The sequence below is a fragment of the Dasypus novemcinctus genome, chromosome 1 (genome assembly GCF_030445035.2).
Source record: "Dasypus novemcinctus isolate mDasNov1 chromosome 1, mDasNov1.1.hap2, whole genome shotgun sequence".
NCBI lineage: Eukaryota > Metazoa > Chordata > Mammalia > Cingulata > Dasypodidae > Dasypus > Dasypus novemcinctus.
Window position 1 is genome coordinate 92,484,765 of NC_080673.1, and position 14,376 is coordinate 92,499,140.

General features: G+C 35.3%; 1 protein-coding gene across 1 annotated transcript in view; it reads left to right on the forward strand.

Moving 5' to 3' along the window:
- Positions 1-14,376, forward strand: part of PAPSS1 (3'-phosphoadenosine 5'-phosphosulfate synthase 1) — a 135,151-nt gene that overhangs the window by 36,699 nt on the left and 84,076 nt on the right. The window contains exons 6-7 of the mRNA XM_004476198.5: positions 7,845-7,958; positions 13,006-13,117. Of these exons, the coding sequence (XP_004476255.2) occupies positions 7,845-7,958; positions 13,006-13,117 (226 nt within the window). The remainder of the gene's footprint in view (positions 1-7,844; positions 7,959-13,005; positions 13,118-14,376) is intronic.

Consider the following 14,376-nt stretch of genomic DNA (forward strand, 5'->3'; position numbering starts at 1 on the left):
ATTAAAGTCCATGAAATGTCCTTGTATTACAGTTAGGCCTGTGCTTGCTTGACCAAACTACTGGGCACCATTAGCTGGCCAAGTTCACACAGTAGCTTAATCATCACAACAACCTACACATGTACTAATTTGAAGATATGATCTTAGCTTCAATAGCATACCACATTCTTCACTCTCATTTCTGTCTATTTCTCCTCTGTTTTTGTCCCACATTACCTTCTTTAAAAATTTTTATTTATTTTACTTTTTTCATGTTTTTTATTTTTATTTTTCTTAAACTTTATGTGTGAAGAAATTTTAGATTACAGAAAAGTTACATAAAAAATTTAGGGGTTTTTCATATGCCCAAATGCCTCCCCCTCCCACATTTTTTCCACATTAACAACATCTTGCATTACTGTGGTACATTTGTTACAACCACATTACCTCTTTATATTTTGCCTGTTCATTATCAGGAAATATTCTTTTTTTCTTTTTCAATTGTATTCTGACTCTTAACAGGAATTAAAGTTTAGAATTGTGTATTGAGGAAACAGTTCTATTATTGGGTTTTCATTTTCCGTTACTAAAGACCTTCATTTTTTCACAGCACTCTAAGCTATTCTCACCTGTCTTCATTTTAACCTGCACAACTCCCTTTAGTCATTCTTGTGTAGCAGGACTTTGGTTGATGAACTTTTTCATTTTCTGTTTATCTGTGAATATTTTTAACTTTCCATCATTTTTGAAGGACTGTTTTGCCAGATAAATCATTCTTGCCTGGCAGTTTTTCTCTCTCAGTGCTTAAAGAAACTAATATTTACTCAGTATTTAATATAAGGGACATTTATTCAGAGATTTATATCTTTAAAAATTAATTGTTCTAATTGTTAGAATATAGGAGAAAGTGGCCTTTCTCTTAGTTTAGCTTCCACTACCTCTTGCTTGAATTACTGTGATAGTTTCCTAAGTGTTCTTTATGTATGTTTATATATGTTGTCTAATATTCACACCCTAAACCTATGAGGTATATCAGAGAAGTTAGGTAGTTTGCCCATGGACATAATGGATTCTGCACTTAGCATTCCACAGTCATTTCCATATACTGCTAACATTTACTCTTTTTTTTTTTTTAAGATTTATTTATTTCTCTCCCCTTACCCCCCCCCCCCAGTTGTCTGTTCTCTGTGTCCATTTGCTGTGTGTTCTTCTTTGTCCAATTCTGTTGTCAGCGGCACGGGAATCTATGTTTCTTTTGGTTGTCATCTTGTTGTGTCAACTCTCCGTGTGTGCGGTGCCATTCCTGGGTAGGCTGCACTTTCTTTCGCGCTGGGTGGCTTTCCTTACGGGGCGCACTCCTTGTGCATGGGACTCCCCTACGCAGGGGACACCCCTGCGTGGCATGGCACTCCTTGCGCGCGTCAGCACTGCACGTGGGCCAGCTCCACACGGGTCAAGGAGGCCTGGGGTTTGAACCGCGAACCTCCCATGTGATAGACGGACGCCTGATACACTGGGCCAAGTCCGCATAGCATTCTCATTACACAAGCTATGTGCAGTGTAATTAAATTTGCAACCAGAAAGGAATTTGGGTTATATTACTGTAAGACAGATAAATTTTCTTTTGGAGATTATTTATTTTTATCTCAAAGCTGGGTGGTGACCAAAGAAGAATTTGCAAAAACTTCCTTAATTAAATTGCTTTCTTTTGGAACTATCCTCCTTTGGGGAAAATATGGCCTATGTAAAATAAGTGGGGTAGATAAAGTAGTCATTTATTCTAAAGACCGAGTTTCTCAGCACTTTGTCAAAGCATCTTTATTTTCTTAGCATGCTTCATTTGGCATGTGTTTGTTCAAGAAAAGAGATGACGCTAACAACATTGAGAACTTCTGAACTTACTTTTTTCCCTAAACCTTGAAATGGTCACTAGGTGGCCTGCTAGTATTATATTTTAACTTGCTGTGTTATGACATAAGGAAGTTGACTTCTTGCTGCTGGTTTTAATCTAAAGTGATATTTTAAATACTGTTTTTAAATCTACGAGGGAACTCTAGATTTACTAGTGCTATAAATTATTTAAAGGTTTATCTTTTTATGAAATGATGGTTTAGTGCTCTAAATGGATTTTATACTGCACGTAAAAACCAGACTTTGCAACTCAGTTTTAAAGTGTTGCCAGAAAGTTGTCTGGTGTTCATGATTTGGATGCATGTAATTTAGGTAATAGAGATTTAGGAGTTACATAAAAATATGAATGATCCCTAGCGATCAAATCTGTTGAGCAGATTTGGCTCAAGAAAAAAGTGCAGAAAATACTTAAAGGAAAATCTTAAAATATGGACTCACTATTTTTATTAATGCGTCCACATTTCTTTAGGAAGATTAAAATGAGAATGTAAAAGGTGCTATTTTCAGGTAGTAAGTATTGTTTGTCCTGCCTGTCAGTTTCTGGATAAAAACAATCATTTGTCTGTGTTCAGAGGTGGACATGGATCCACCATATGTTGGATCTTAAATTGTATTAGTTGTTCAAGCAAAACAATTGTTTTGGGTACCCATATTGCATTTTATACATTCAATTAATATTTAGAAATTCATAATGTTTAAATATTTCTAGACCTACCGGTTATAGAAGTCACTCCTCATTAATGATAGTGTGTGAATTGCTTACTGACAACTTACTTAGGAGGACTCCCAGGAACACTCCTTGTTCCCCCTTATAGTGCTAGGTGATTGTGGCACACTTAAAATTGGAGGAGTGGGCTTTAGGCATGTAAAGACTTGCTTAAGAAGTTATCTGAAATAAAGAGTTTATGTGTACAAGTTGAAAATGAACACATTTCTTCTAATAGTTGACTGTCTGGAAATTCTAATGAATCCTAAATAAAATGTTTTGCTTCTGTGGCAGGGACTTCACATTCTCTTGTCTAGATATCTTTTCTCACTTTGAGGTGGTTTTGTCTTTTAGAGGTTAAGTACTGGTTTTGGAAACCAAGGAGATTTGTCACTAGAATGTGCTAGAAAATGGCTGTACATTTAAAAAATTCTTTCTGTATTACTGACACTTAGTCCTTTTGTTTCTGCGCATTAAATGTACATAGAACTTGCTTCTACTGAGCAAATGTTCGCTGTTCCTTTAGATTCATGCTGATAGATTTGTGTTGATTCCAGAAATATATATCTTTTTGAAAGAGGATAACAGTAGCAGTCTCTTGAACTTTGACTTTGGCTCTTAGTTAGGCATCAGAAGAATTTTGCATATAAGGTTCGAGGCTAAAATTCATTTAAAAATGTTGCTGGATGTGAATTTTGAAAAGTGAAGAATTTTGTGAAATGCTTTTAATGAAAACATTAGTTTGACTCTAAAATAAAATATTTCTCCTCTTTTTTGAAAAGAAAATATTTCTTCTTTTTTCATACCAATAAAGCAGCAAATTACTAAAAATGCATTCATGCTAAAGGTATTTTATTTTTCTTATTAATATCCAAAATTAAAAAAAAATGATTTGTTTGGGCTCATAGTATAGATACTATCCTTTCTGTGTTCAAACTCATTATCTTGGAAACACTTAGATTTGCTCACAAATTATTTGCCTATTTGTTTTATAAGTTAGTATATGGTTGAAAGGAAACTAGTTTGCTTTCACAGTTCTCTAAGGGATCCAAAGTGGTAGAAATGGAGGTTCTCAGTTTATCACAATGACAGTGTTTGAAAAAGTTGGTGGAAAGTGTTTATATCTTCTCAATAACACTAATTAGACCTAACTGAAATGTTTGATTTTTCCACTTTTGTGTAGAATTTTATTAACACAGAATGAGTACATGTTGTTCAGAAAACTGGGAATTACATAGCTCTAATAAAATCATGAAAATAAATTAAGAAAAATTTATGTGACAGAACATTTCATATCTTGGTTTCCATGGGAGGGATACTAAAGTTTTAGGTTTTTTGTTTTTAATTTGGAAGGAAATAATATTGGCACCTTGTTTGGAATTCCAGCTCCAGTACTTATCAACTGCAAGACCATGGACAAGTTAACCTAACTTCTCTGGCCTCAAAACTCTTATATGTGTATATGTGTAATGGGAAATAATAGCAGTACCTGCCTCAGAGTCTGTAAGTTAATATATATGTGCACTGCTTAGAATAGTGCCTGGTATGTAGCATGTACACTATAATTATTAATCAGCTATTATTGTGTATTAAGTGAATTGGGAGACAGTACAGCATGTATTTGGGATAAGCTATTATTGTCTCCTGGACCTCAGTTTGCTAATTTGTAAAAGGGGGATAGCAATAGTTTCTTTTGCTTTCGTAGATAGGATTGTATGAAGATTAAATGAAGTGAGTCTGTGAAGCCCTTAGAATAGTACCTGATATTATAGTATGCACCCAGTTAATGTTAGCCACTGCAATTCAGATATTTAAGTCATTTAATTGTCACAGCAGCCCTGTAATACATATGCGTGTGTATCTTTTTTCCTCCTAAGGAGGAGACAGGTTCAGAGATGTTAGATAACCTCTTCAAGGCTGCACTGTTAGAATTTGAACTCAGATCTTAGATTCAGGAAGCCTGAGCTCTCTTCTCTTACTTCACATTGCTAGTAGTTAGAGTGTTAGAGATAACTGACTTATAAAGCCATATTGCTTTCTCATATCTCTTTAAGTGTTTTGTAAAACTATATCATTCACAAAAGTCCTAATGAATGTATGGCTTTTTGTGTAATTTCTGTTCTTTTTTAGAAATTTTTACCAGTTGTAGAGATTTCAACTTTTAATTTTTCAGCTGTGAAGGTTTTGTATGCTTCAAAGCATCTTTGGGGGCTTTACATATCCAAAAAAGGTAATTGTACATATAGCATGTGTGGAGTTCAGCGAATGCATGACATACTGTCCTTGCAGGAAAAATCGATGCTGAATTTTATTTTCTAGTTGAAGTATAACAGGTTTTGTAGACACTGCTGCAGATACCTATTTTCCTGTAATGTGTTCATGGACAAAGAATAGTTGGAAGGAAATATTAAAAAAACAGCAATGATAATCATGTTTAGGATGATTTTTCTTATTTCCAAATTACTTTTACTGTTATTTTATCATTTAAAATAAATGTGTTATAAATAATTCCTGGAGTTGGAAGACACAGAAGAGACTACTGTTAAGTTATTTCTCTTGGTATATTTTAAGAAGATTCCTGTTTTCCTATGTAGTTTCCTCTTCAGGTGAACAGTGATATCAAATATCATGTATAAGTTGTACATATTTACTTATCACTTCTTTGACCCTCTTGGCAAAATTTAAGACCTGCTCTCTTTAGCTTGGGTTCATTGGAAATAATCTGCCCCATTAGTACATGGTTGTACAGAGTTTGTGTCTAGAAAGAAAATCTTCGTTCATGTTTTGTTGTGCCCTCATGTATTTACCCTCAGTAAAACACAATTAATAACCTTCAGTTATGGGTGCCTGCTGAAAGCATAATTGCTGAAGAGGAGCTGGAAGATACATGAAGCATGCTATGCTGGGTGGGTTTCTGCCTCACACATGCACCTTTCCAAGCCTTGTTGCTCTGAGATGCTCACGGGACCTAGGAAGCTTCAGAAATTGGTGTTCCTATCTGCTCTTGAAGTGCATTTTGCTTTTGTAACAGGTTGTGTTTCTTTGTCTTTTCTGTTTTTTTATTTTATTTGCTTTTTTCTTTTCATTCATATTTTCTGTTCTTATTCTTTGGTGTATCATGAGAAAGGTCTGTGCCCTTGAATTTTCTGGTGGGAAGAGCCTGATTTAGGCACAAGATTTAGTCAGTGCTGAACCTGTGTCACTTTTCCTCCATCTTTGAGGGAACAGAGTTTCTGAGAAATATAGGCAAATCATTCTTTCTAGATTTTCAGAGCTGATAGGGACGGCTTGAGTGGCATCAGCATCCAGGTCTTCTTCAAGACCGTCTCACTCTAATTTACTTATCTGATTCGGCATTTTTCTTCTAGTGAAGGTATTCTGTAAGTTCAAATATAAACTGAGCTTTCTTTCCAAAATTATTCCTCAGGAAAAAGAGTAGGGGATGTCCTTAAAATCTGATTCATTCACTAATATTTTATTTTGAATTACTTTATTATGGATAACAACATTTTACTTGGGCAAGACATAAATGTATGAAATGTACTCAGTTAATGCTAGTTTTATATGTTTATAGAGGTTATCTGACAGCTTTCATTTGAACAGGTCAAAGTAATTCAGCACATTTAGTAATTATTCCTAGAGGTATGACAAGTATTGTCAACAAACCTTGTAAAGATCATTTAATAAACAGTTCATTTGTGGCTATGATGTGGTAATCACAAATATGTACTTGTAGGCTAAATGGGGAAAAATACTGTCCCAATTTGTATCAAAGAGGATTTGGAGTTTGGAAATTTCTAATCTGCATTTCATATGGATTCAGAAAGTGCTGTTTCTCAGATATGCTCTGAAATACTCTGTTAAATGATTGAAAAGGTGGCTTTAGTGACAACAAAGTAATGATAAAGATGCTTGTGGGAAGCGGACTTGGCCCAGTGGATAGGGCGTCCGTCTTCCACATGGGAGGTCCATGGTTCAAACCCCGTGCCTCCTCAACCCGTGTGGAGCTGGCCCATGCACAGTGCTGATGCATGCAAGGAGTGCCATGCCACACGGTGTCCCCCAAGTAGGAGAGCCACCCAGCACGAAAGAAAGTGCAGCCTGTCCAAGAATGGCATCACACACATGGAGAGCTGACACAACAAGATGATGCAACAAAAAGAAACACAGATTCTCGGTACCACTGATAAGGATAGAAGCGGTCACAGAAGAACACACAGCGAATGGACACAGAGAGTAGACAACAGGGAGAAGGGGAGAGAAATAAATTAAAAAAAAAAAAGTGTATTATATATATATATATATAAAAGATGCTTGTGAAGATCTGGAATACAATTGTTTCATGACATGTCAAAGATAATGCTAACTATATCTAGAGTGATATTTTCTCCCCAATTTTCTTTGTTGTTCTCTCTTATTCGAGGTCACTTCTTATATGCAGGTGTATTATTTTGACATATATAGTATATTCTAGGATTTTGTTTTGCACTAGATAATGTAGTATTCTTCATCTTTTTTTAAAATTAATTTATTTTTTGGGTTTTTCTCTTTTATTTTATTATTTTTTCTTTCCCTCCCCCTCCCCTGCCCTGCTGTTTTTGCTGTCTGTGTCCATTTGCTGTGTGATCTTCTGTATCTATTTCTCTTTTTGTCTTCTCTTCTTGTCTTTCTCCTCTAGGATTCACCAGGATTTGATCCTGGGGACCTCTGATGTGGAGAGTGGTTCCCTGTCAATTGCACCTCCTCAGTTCCTGGTCTCTGTTGCACTTCACCTTGATTCTCCCCTTCATCTCTCTTTTGTTGTGTCATCACCTTGCTGTGTGACTCACTTGGGCAGGTATTCACGTGGATACTCGGCTAGCCATGCAGGCACTCGCCTTTCTACTTGGGCACTTGGCTCGCCATGTGGGCGTGCACATGGGCACTTGGCTCCCCGTGCAGGCACGCTTTCACTTCTTCTTTTTCACTGGAGACCCCAGGGATTGAACGTGGGTCTTCCCATGTGGTAGGTGGAAGCCCTATCACTTGAGCTACATCTGCTTCCCTTAACTTCATCTTGTATGTGGATTGTTACATGCTTGAGAATAGACTGATCGATATGTAGAAAACTGAGGTGTGGGCACAACGTTCAAAGCTACTGGTTTATGCTTTTTTAAGTCTCATTTTGAAATGTTACTTGTCTTCATTACTCTGTGAGGAACTCAACATTGTTCAATCAAACATTTACTTGTATTTTGTTGTCATATAGGACATTGTACCTGTGGATGCTTCTTACGAAGTAAAAGAACTGTATGTGCCTGAAAATAAACTTCATTTGGCAAAATCAGATGCAGAAACATTACCAGCACTGAAAATTAATAAAGTAAGTGCTTTGTTCCTTCTCAGACCGGGCATATGTAGTCATTTTGTAAAATTTGTGTTTTATAGGACCATTTGAGGTCGTGGGTGGTGGGACTGGGAGTGTTGCAGTGTCTTTCACAGTATCTTGGGATGTAGAATCAGTGTTTAATTTGTAAAAGCATATTCCCAAATTACCATGGATTTGCTTTGCTTTAAACCATAATATTTATTTTGAAATATCAAAGAAAAAATGTAGTGTGAGATTTTTAAGCTTGTAAGAAGAAATGGGTTTTAAAGGTTAAGAAATACTCATCAAAAACAATTAAAATGAACATGTTTTCTTTAAACATGTTTTTAATATTCTGCCAAATATTTTTACCTCCCTTATATTTTTAAAGAATAATTCTGTTGCATATCTTTAGCTTTAAGGATATTACTTAGGTATCTTTCCCAATAAAAAACTACTTAATTAAACTAGATTTGACAACAGTGGAAACTGTAACTTAACCATTTTCAATTTTAGGGAATTTTAAATGGTATCAATTAGGTATACTTTAAAAATAGAGAGATTAAGGAATAAAAATCTGGAATGACAGATGAATTTCTCAAGTTTTCTTTTAGTGTAGCAAAAATCCAAAGCATTCAGGGAAGTGCCAAATCTTACAATAAAAGAAAACTGAAAAAAGAAAAGAAAAGAAAATTCTTTTGGGCTTATAGAAGAACTCTTGAAGTAGTTATTCAAATGTTTATTAATAATAAATTAGTTTGATATGCTTTTTGCAATTGGGTCTCTTACATGCCAAGACACACTGGGGAGTTTCAAAGATTTGGGTAGCAGGGCAACTCAAGAGGTTAACTAGTTGAAAGGAACAATTTAATCCCTGACAAACTTGGCATGGAATGCCACAACACAATCTAAGATAAGTCTGATATCATCTACTACTAGATTCCATTAGGGACAAATGGTGGCCAGTGCCAGAGATTTAAGAGAAATAGGAAAGCTTAAAAACAAGAAAATTTGGTCCATGAGTGAATTAAAGCAGGGAAAAGTCCTGCCATTAATATAATTTTGTAAAAGTGAAGCATATTGGACTACATAATTTGGGAATAAATAGTAAGCAACGTTTTGTTGTGCACCCACTTGGCCAGATGCTTCAGCTTTTCTCATTTGAGAACCACTGCTATATATACCCTGCTACAAAATGAGCATATCCAGCTAACATTAATTAATGATACATTCTGTAAGAATTTGACATTCTGAAGAAATATCCTAGAAATCCTAAAGATTATGAAATAATTCAGTTTTTATTAAATAAAGAGTGCTCTTTTTGGGGAGGGGTGAGAAACTTTTTTCTCTTTTTTTTTTTTTTTTGTCTTTTTTAGAGAAGTTGTAGGTTTATAGAACAATTGTGTATAAAATACAGGAGTCCCAGATACTCCCCTGTTATTAATATCTTATTGGTGTGGAGCATTTGTTAAAACTGATGAAAACACATTCTTATATTACTGTTAACTATAGTCCATGGTTTAACTTAGGGTTTACTGTCTCATGGAGTTTCATGAATTTTTGTTTTTTTTCCACTTTTATTTGGTTTTCAAATATATTACATAACATTTCCCCTTTAACCACATGTATATTTCAGTCCTGTTAATTATATTTACCATGTTGTGTTATTATCACCACCATCCCTTACCAAAACATTTCCATTGTTCCAAATAGGAATCCTGTACATTTTACACTTAACTTCTCATTACTTATTTCTATCCTATCTCCTGGTAACCTTTATTCTAGATTCTAACTCTGTGGGTTTGCTTATTCTAATTATTTCATATAATTAAAATTATACATTTTTTATCCTTTTGTTCTGGCTGATTTCATTCAACATTATGTCTTCAAGGTTCATCCATGTAGTCACATGAACCAGAATTTCATTCCTTTTTTACAGCTGAATAATATTCCATTGTATGTATATATCACATTTTGTTTATCCATTCATCAGCTGATGGGCACTTGGGTTGCTTCTACCTATTGGCAATTGTGAATAATGCTGCTATGAACATCAGTGTGCAAATATTTTTTTGAGTCCGTGTTTTAATTATTTTGGGTATGTGCCTAGTAAAGGGATTGCCTGATATAGCAATTCTATACTTAACTTTCTGAGGAACTGTCAAACTGTTTTCCAAAGCAGCTGTACCATTTTACATTGCTACCACCCGATAAGTGAATGTCCCAGTTTCTCCACATCTTCTCCAACACTTGTGGTTTTTTGTTTTATTAATAGTAGCTATTCTAGTGGGTGTCAACTGGTATCTCATTATGGTTTTGATTTATATTTCCCTAATAGCCAATGATGTTGAGCATCTTTTTATGTGCTTTTTAGCCATTTGTATATCCTCTTTGGAGAAATGTCTATTCAAGTCTTTTGACCATTTTTAAACTGAGCTGTTTGTCTATTTATTGTTGAGAAGTAGGATTTCTTTATGTATTCTACATATTATACCCTTATTGAATATGTGGTTTTCAAATATCTTCTTCCATGGAGTAGGTTGTCTTTTTACTTTCATGATAAAGTCTTTTGATACACAAAATGTTTAGAATTTGATGAGATCCCATTTATCTTTTTTCTTTTGTTGCTTGTGCTTTGGTTGTAAAACCTAAAAACCATTGCTCAACACAAGATCCTCAAGATGCCTCCCTGTGATTTCTTCTAGGAGTTTGTAGTCTTGATTTTTGTATCAGGTGTGAGGGGTAGGGGTCCTCTGTCCTCTGTCTTTTTTTTTTTGCAACTAGAGATCCAGTTTTCCCAGCAGCATTTGTTGAAGAGATTATTCTTTCTCAGTTGAGTGGTCTTTGCCACCTTGTCAAAAGTCTTTTGGCCACGAACGTAAGGGTTGATTTCTAAGACTTCCGTTCTGTTCCATTAGTCAATATGTCTATCCTTATACCAGTACCATACTGTTTGATTACTGTGACTTTGTAATAAGTTTTAAGATCAGGATATGTCAAGTCTTTCAGCTTCATTCTTCTTTTTCGAGATGGGTTTAACTCTTTGGCGCCCCTTACCCTTGCATATAAATCTGATGATTGACTTTTCCATTTTTGTGAAGGAGGTTGTTGGAATATTGATTGGAATTGCATTGAATCTATAAATCACTTTGGGTAGGTCTGACAACTTAATATTTAAATGTCTTCTAACCCATGAAAATGGAATGTCTCTCCATTTATTTAGGTCTTCTTTGATTTCTTTTATCAATGTTTTGTAGTTTTCTGTGGACAAGACCTTTACATTCTTGGATAGATTTATTCCTAGATATTTGATTATTTTAGTTGCTGTTGTAAACGGAATATTTTCTTAATTTTTTTTGATTGTTCATTGCTGTGTAATGCTACTAATTTTTGGGTGTTGATCTTGCATCTTGCATTTTTGCTGAATTCACTTATTAGCTCCAGAATCTTTGTTGTGGATTTTTCAGGATTTTCTGCATATAGGATCACGTCATCTACAAATAGGGAAAGTTTTACTTTCTTCCCAATGTGGATGCCTTTTATTTCTTTTTCCTTGCCTAATTCTGTGGGAAGAATTTCCAGTACAGTGTTGAGTAACAGTGGTGACAGTGGTATCCTTGTTTTGTTCCGGTTTTCTTTTCTTGTGGTATCTTTATTTGGCTTTGGTATGAGGGTGGTGATGTTGGTTTTGTAGAATGAATTGGCGAGTGTTTCTGCCTCTCCAATTTTTAGTGGTGTTTGAGCAGAATTTGAGTTAAGTCTTTTTTGTATGTTTGGTAATATTCCCCAGTGAAACCGTGTGGCTCTGGGCTTTTCTTTGTTGGGAGGTTTTGAATTACTGATTCCATCTCTTTACTTGTAATTGATTTGTTGAGATCTTTTATTTCTTCTTGCATCAATAAGTAGTTTGTCTCAAGCTGCTTTTGCCTGGAGGGCAAATTCTGGGAGTGGGGGCTTGCTGGAGGGAGTTCAGCAAATTAGACTTTTCTAGGTAAAACAGGCCAGGGACCCATGAAGGGGACATAGACTGGCTCTAAAGTGTCCTGGAGAGGGAATTAGGAAAGCTGCCAAGAGCTTCTTCCACGGCTTCCCAAAGTTGAGCTTTCTTGCCCTGTCCAGCAAATGCAGCCCTTCAACCGACTGTCCCCTGCATCCCTGAGGAAGCAACCTATCTTTAAGTCTCCTCCACCATTACCTTTGTCCAGGGTGGGTTGGAACAGTGGATGTCCTCAGAGCCAGGCCCCCAGCTGTCCAAAGTTGCTAATCAAAAGCTCTGATCAGCGATTGGCCATCCCCATCCCTGGTCTTAGGGAAGATTATTTTTATGTCCCTTTCTGTCATCAGCAAGCTAGTAAGGGGCTGGACCCCCAGGTTGCCTGCTGTGAGAGTGGGATTTGGGTGCTGGTAACCTCCATGCTGTGAGAGCAATTCACTGGTCTTGCGATATTTACCAGTTTCTTTCTCTTGCTCTTCCCTGGATGCTGTACAGTATTCTGCTGACTTCCAGAGTTTCACAATGGATGTTTCAGATGGTTTCCTGCTTATTTAACAGTTTTTCTGCTGGAAAGACTGAATCCTGGTGCTCCGTACTCTGCCATCTTCCCACAATCAGGGACTTTCTTTTGGAAATTTGTTTATTTAGAGTTTGTTTTAGGACAGTGGTTATCAGATACAGTTCCCAGACAATCAGAAGCAACACCACCTGGGAACCTGTTAGAAATCCAAATCTTGGCCTCATAACAAAATGACTGAGTGAGTCAATTTTAAGGGTGGAAGAATCTTTGTTTTAACAAGCCAATCAGGGGATTCTGATACATGTTAAAGTTTGAGAACCACTGGCTATCTTTATTAGAAATAATTGAAAGCTTAATGCTATTTACAGTTAATTGGGAAGTATGCATATTATTTTCCTAGTAAGTGTATTTTGTTAGATTTTTTATAATTTTTTATTCTTGAAATATTTGTCTCCATTGCTTTCAAAATTGAACTCCTAAAAGCCATTACGACTTTTATTCATAAATACATGAACTAAAATATATTACTTTACTTTCTTATTTACTAGGTGGATATGCAGTGGGTGCAAGTTTTGGCAGAAGGTTGGGCAACACCATTGAATGGCTTTATGAGAGAGAGGGAGTACTTGCAGTGCCTTCATTTTGATTGTCTTCTGGATGGTAAGACATTTTGTATTCAGTCCTACCTTGAATATGGATGAAAATTGCATAGTTTCAGGAAATTGTCACTGTTTTTTAAAATTAGTGGTAGCATCTTAATAGAGGTGCCATTTTAAGACTAAATTATACCATTAATATTTATAAGATCTTATTTCCACTTTTTTTCCTGATTGTGGTTTATTACAGGGGGAGAGGAAAACCACAGGGTTAGAACAGAAAATGGATTTAAAAGCAAATACATTTTCCCATTCCATATCTACCCCATCATTAGAGAAAGGCCCTCACTACAAAGTACACATATATACAGACGTTTGCTATACTTTGAGAGCTTCATGAACCTCCTAATGTCCATGTTTGAGCCTTCTAATAAGGAATCCTTAGTAGATGGTTAAAAGATGGTTCTTCCTATTCTTTTAAATCATTAAAAATTTAATTTCTAAAGAAATTGATGTAGAGCATATTAGAGTTACAATCCAGCAACCTTTAAATTTATATAGTGTTGAGAAAATTTCCTACATCAAAGAAAACATTTAAAGATATCATGGAATTTTACTAAATTGCTACGAGATTCTTCCTTAATATGACTTCACATGCAATTCTTAATCATTTTTCTTAAGAGACCAAGAACATAAAGGTTAAATATTGCTTTTTTATTTTCTTCTTTGGAATTCATGGTGAAGTCTTTGTATATTACCCCTTAAGTAATGGCTTACTTAATCTTTGGTTTGGTACAAATCTACCTAATAATTTTCCATTTTCAGTTTTACATAGTGGTAATAATTTTAATACAGCTAGGAAGTTATTTTTGATTATCTTAACATCTTTTGTCCAAAGAAGTCATACTGTGATTTCCCCAAAAAGTATCATTTCCTATTTAGTATGTAAATATGATTACATATGAATTTGAGAGTACATATTTTTCTAGTATGTGCACAATGAGTAGACAGAAGAAAACCTTTAAAGCTTGAGAGATTGGGTACTGAGAACGTGTTTGGTTTCACTGACAACACGTTCTGGTTTAAAATGAGCACTTAGTTCACAATTACGTCTTTGTTTCTTGGTGAGTGATAGCTGACATGGTTAGGTTCTGACTATAGTAAAAAAATAAAAACACTTCTTGGTTTTTTTTGTCTTCCTTTCAAGTATACTCAATCAACTTGCCTTCGTAATGTAGTTACTTATCCTTTTATCAACAAGGATTACATTTTTCCTTGAAAAAGCCTTCAGACATTGTTTTGGGTCTTATACATTTATTGGGG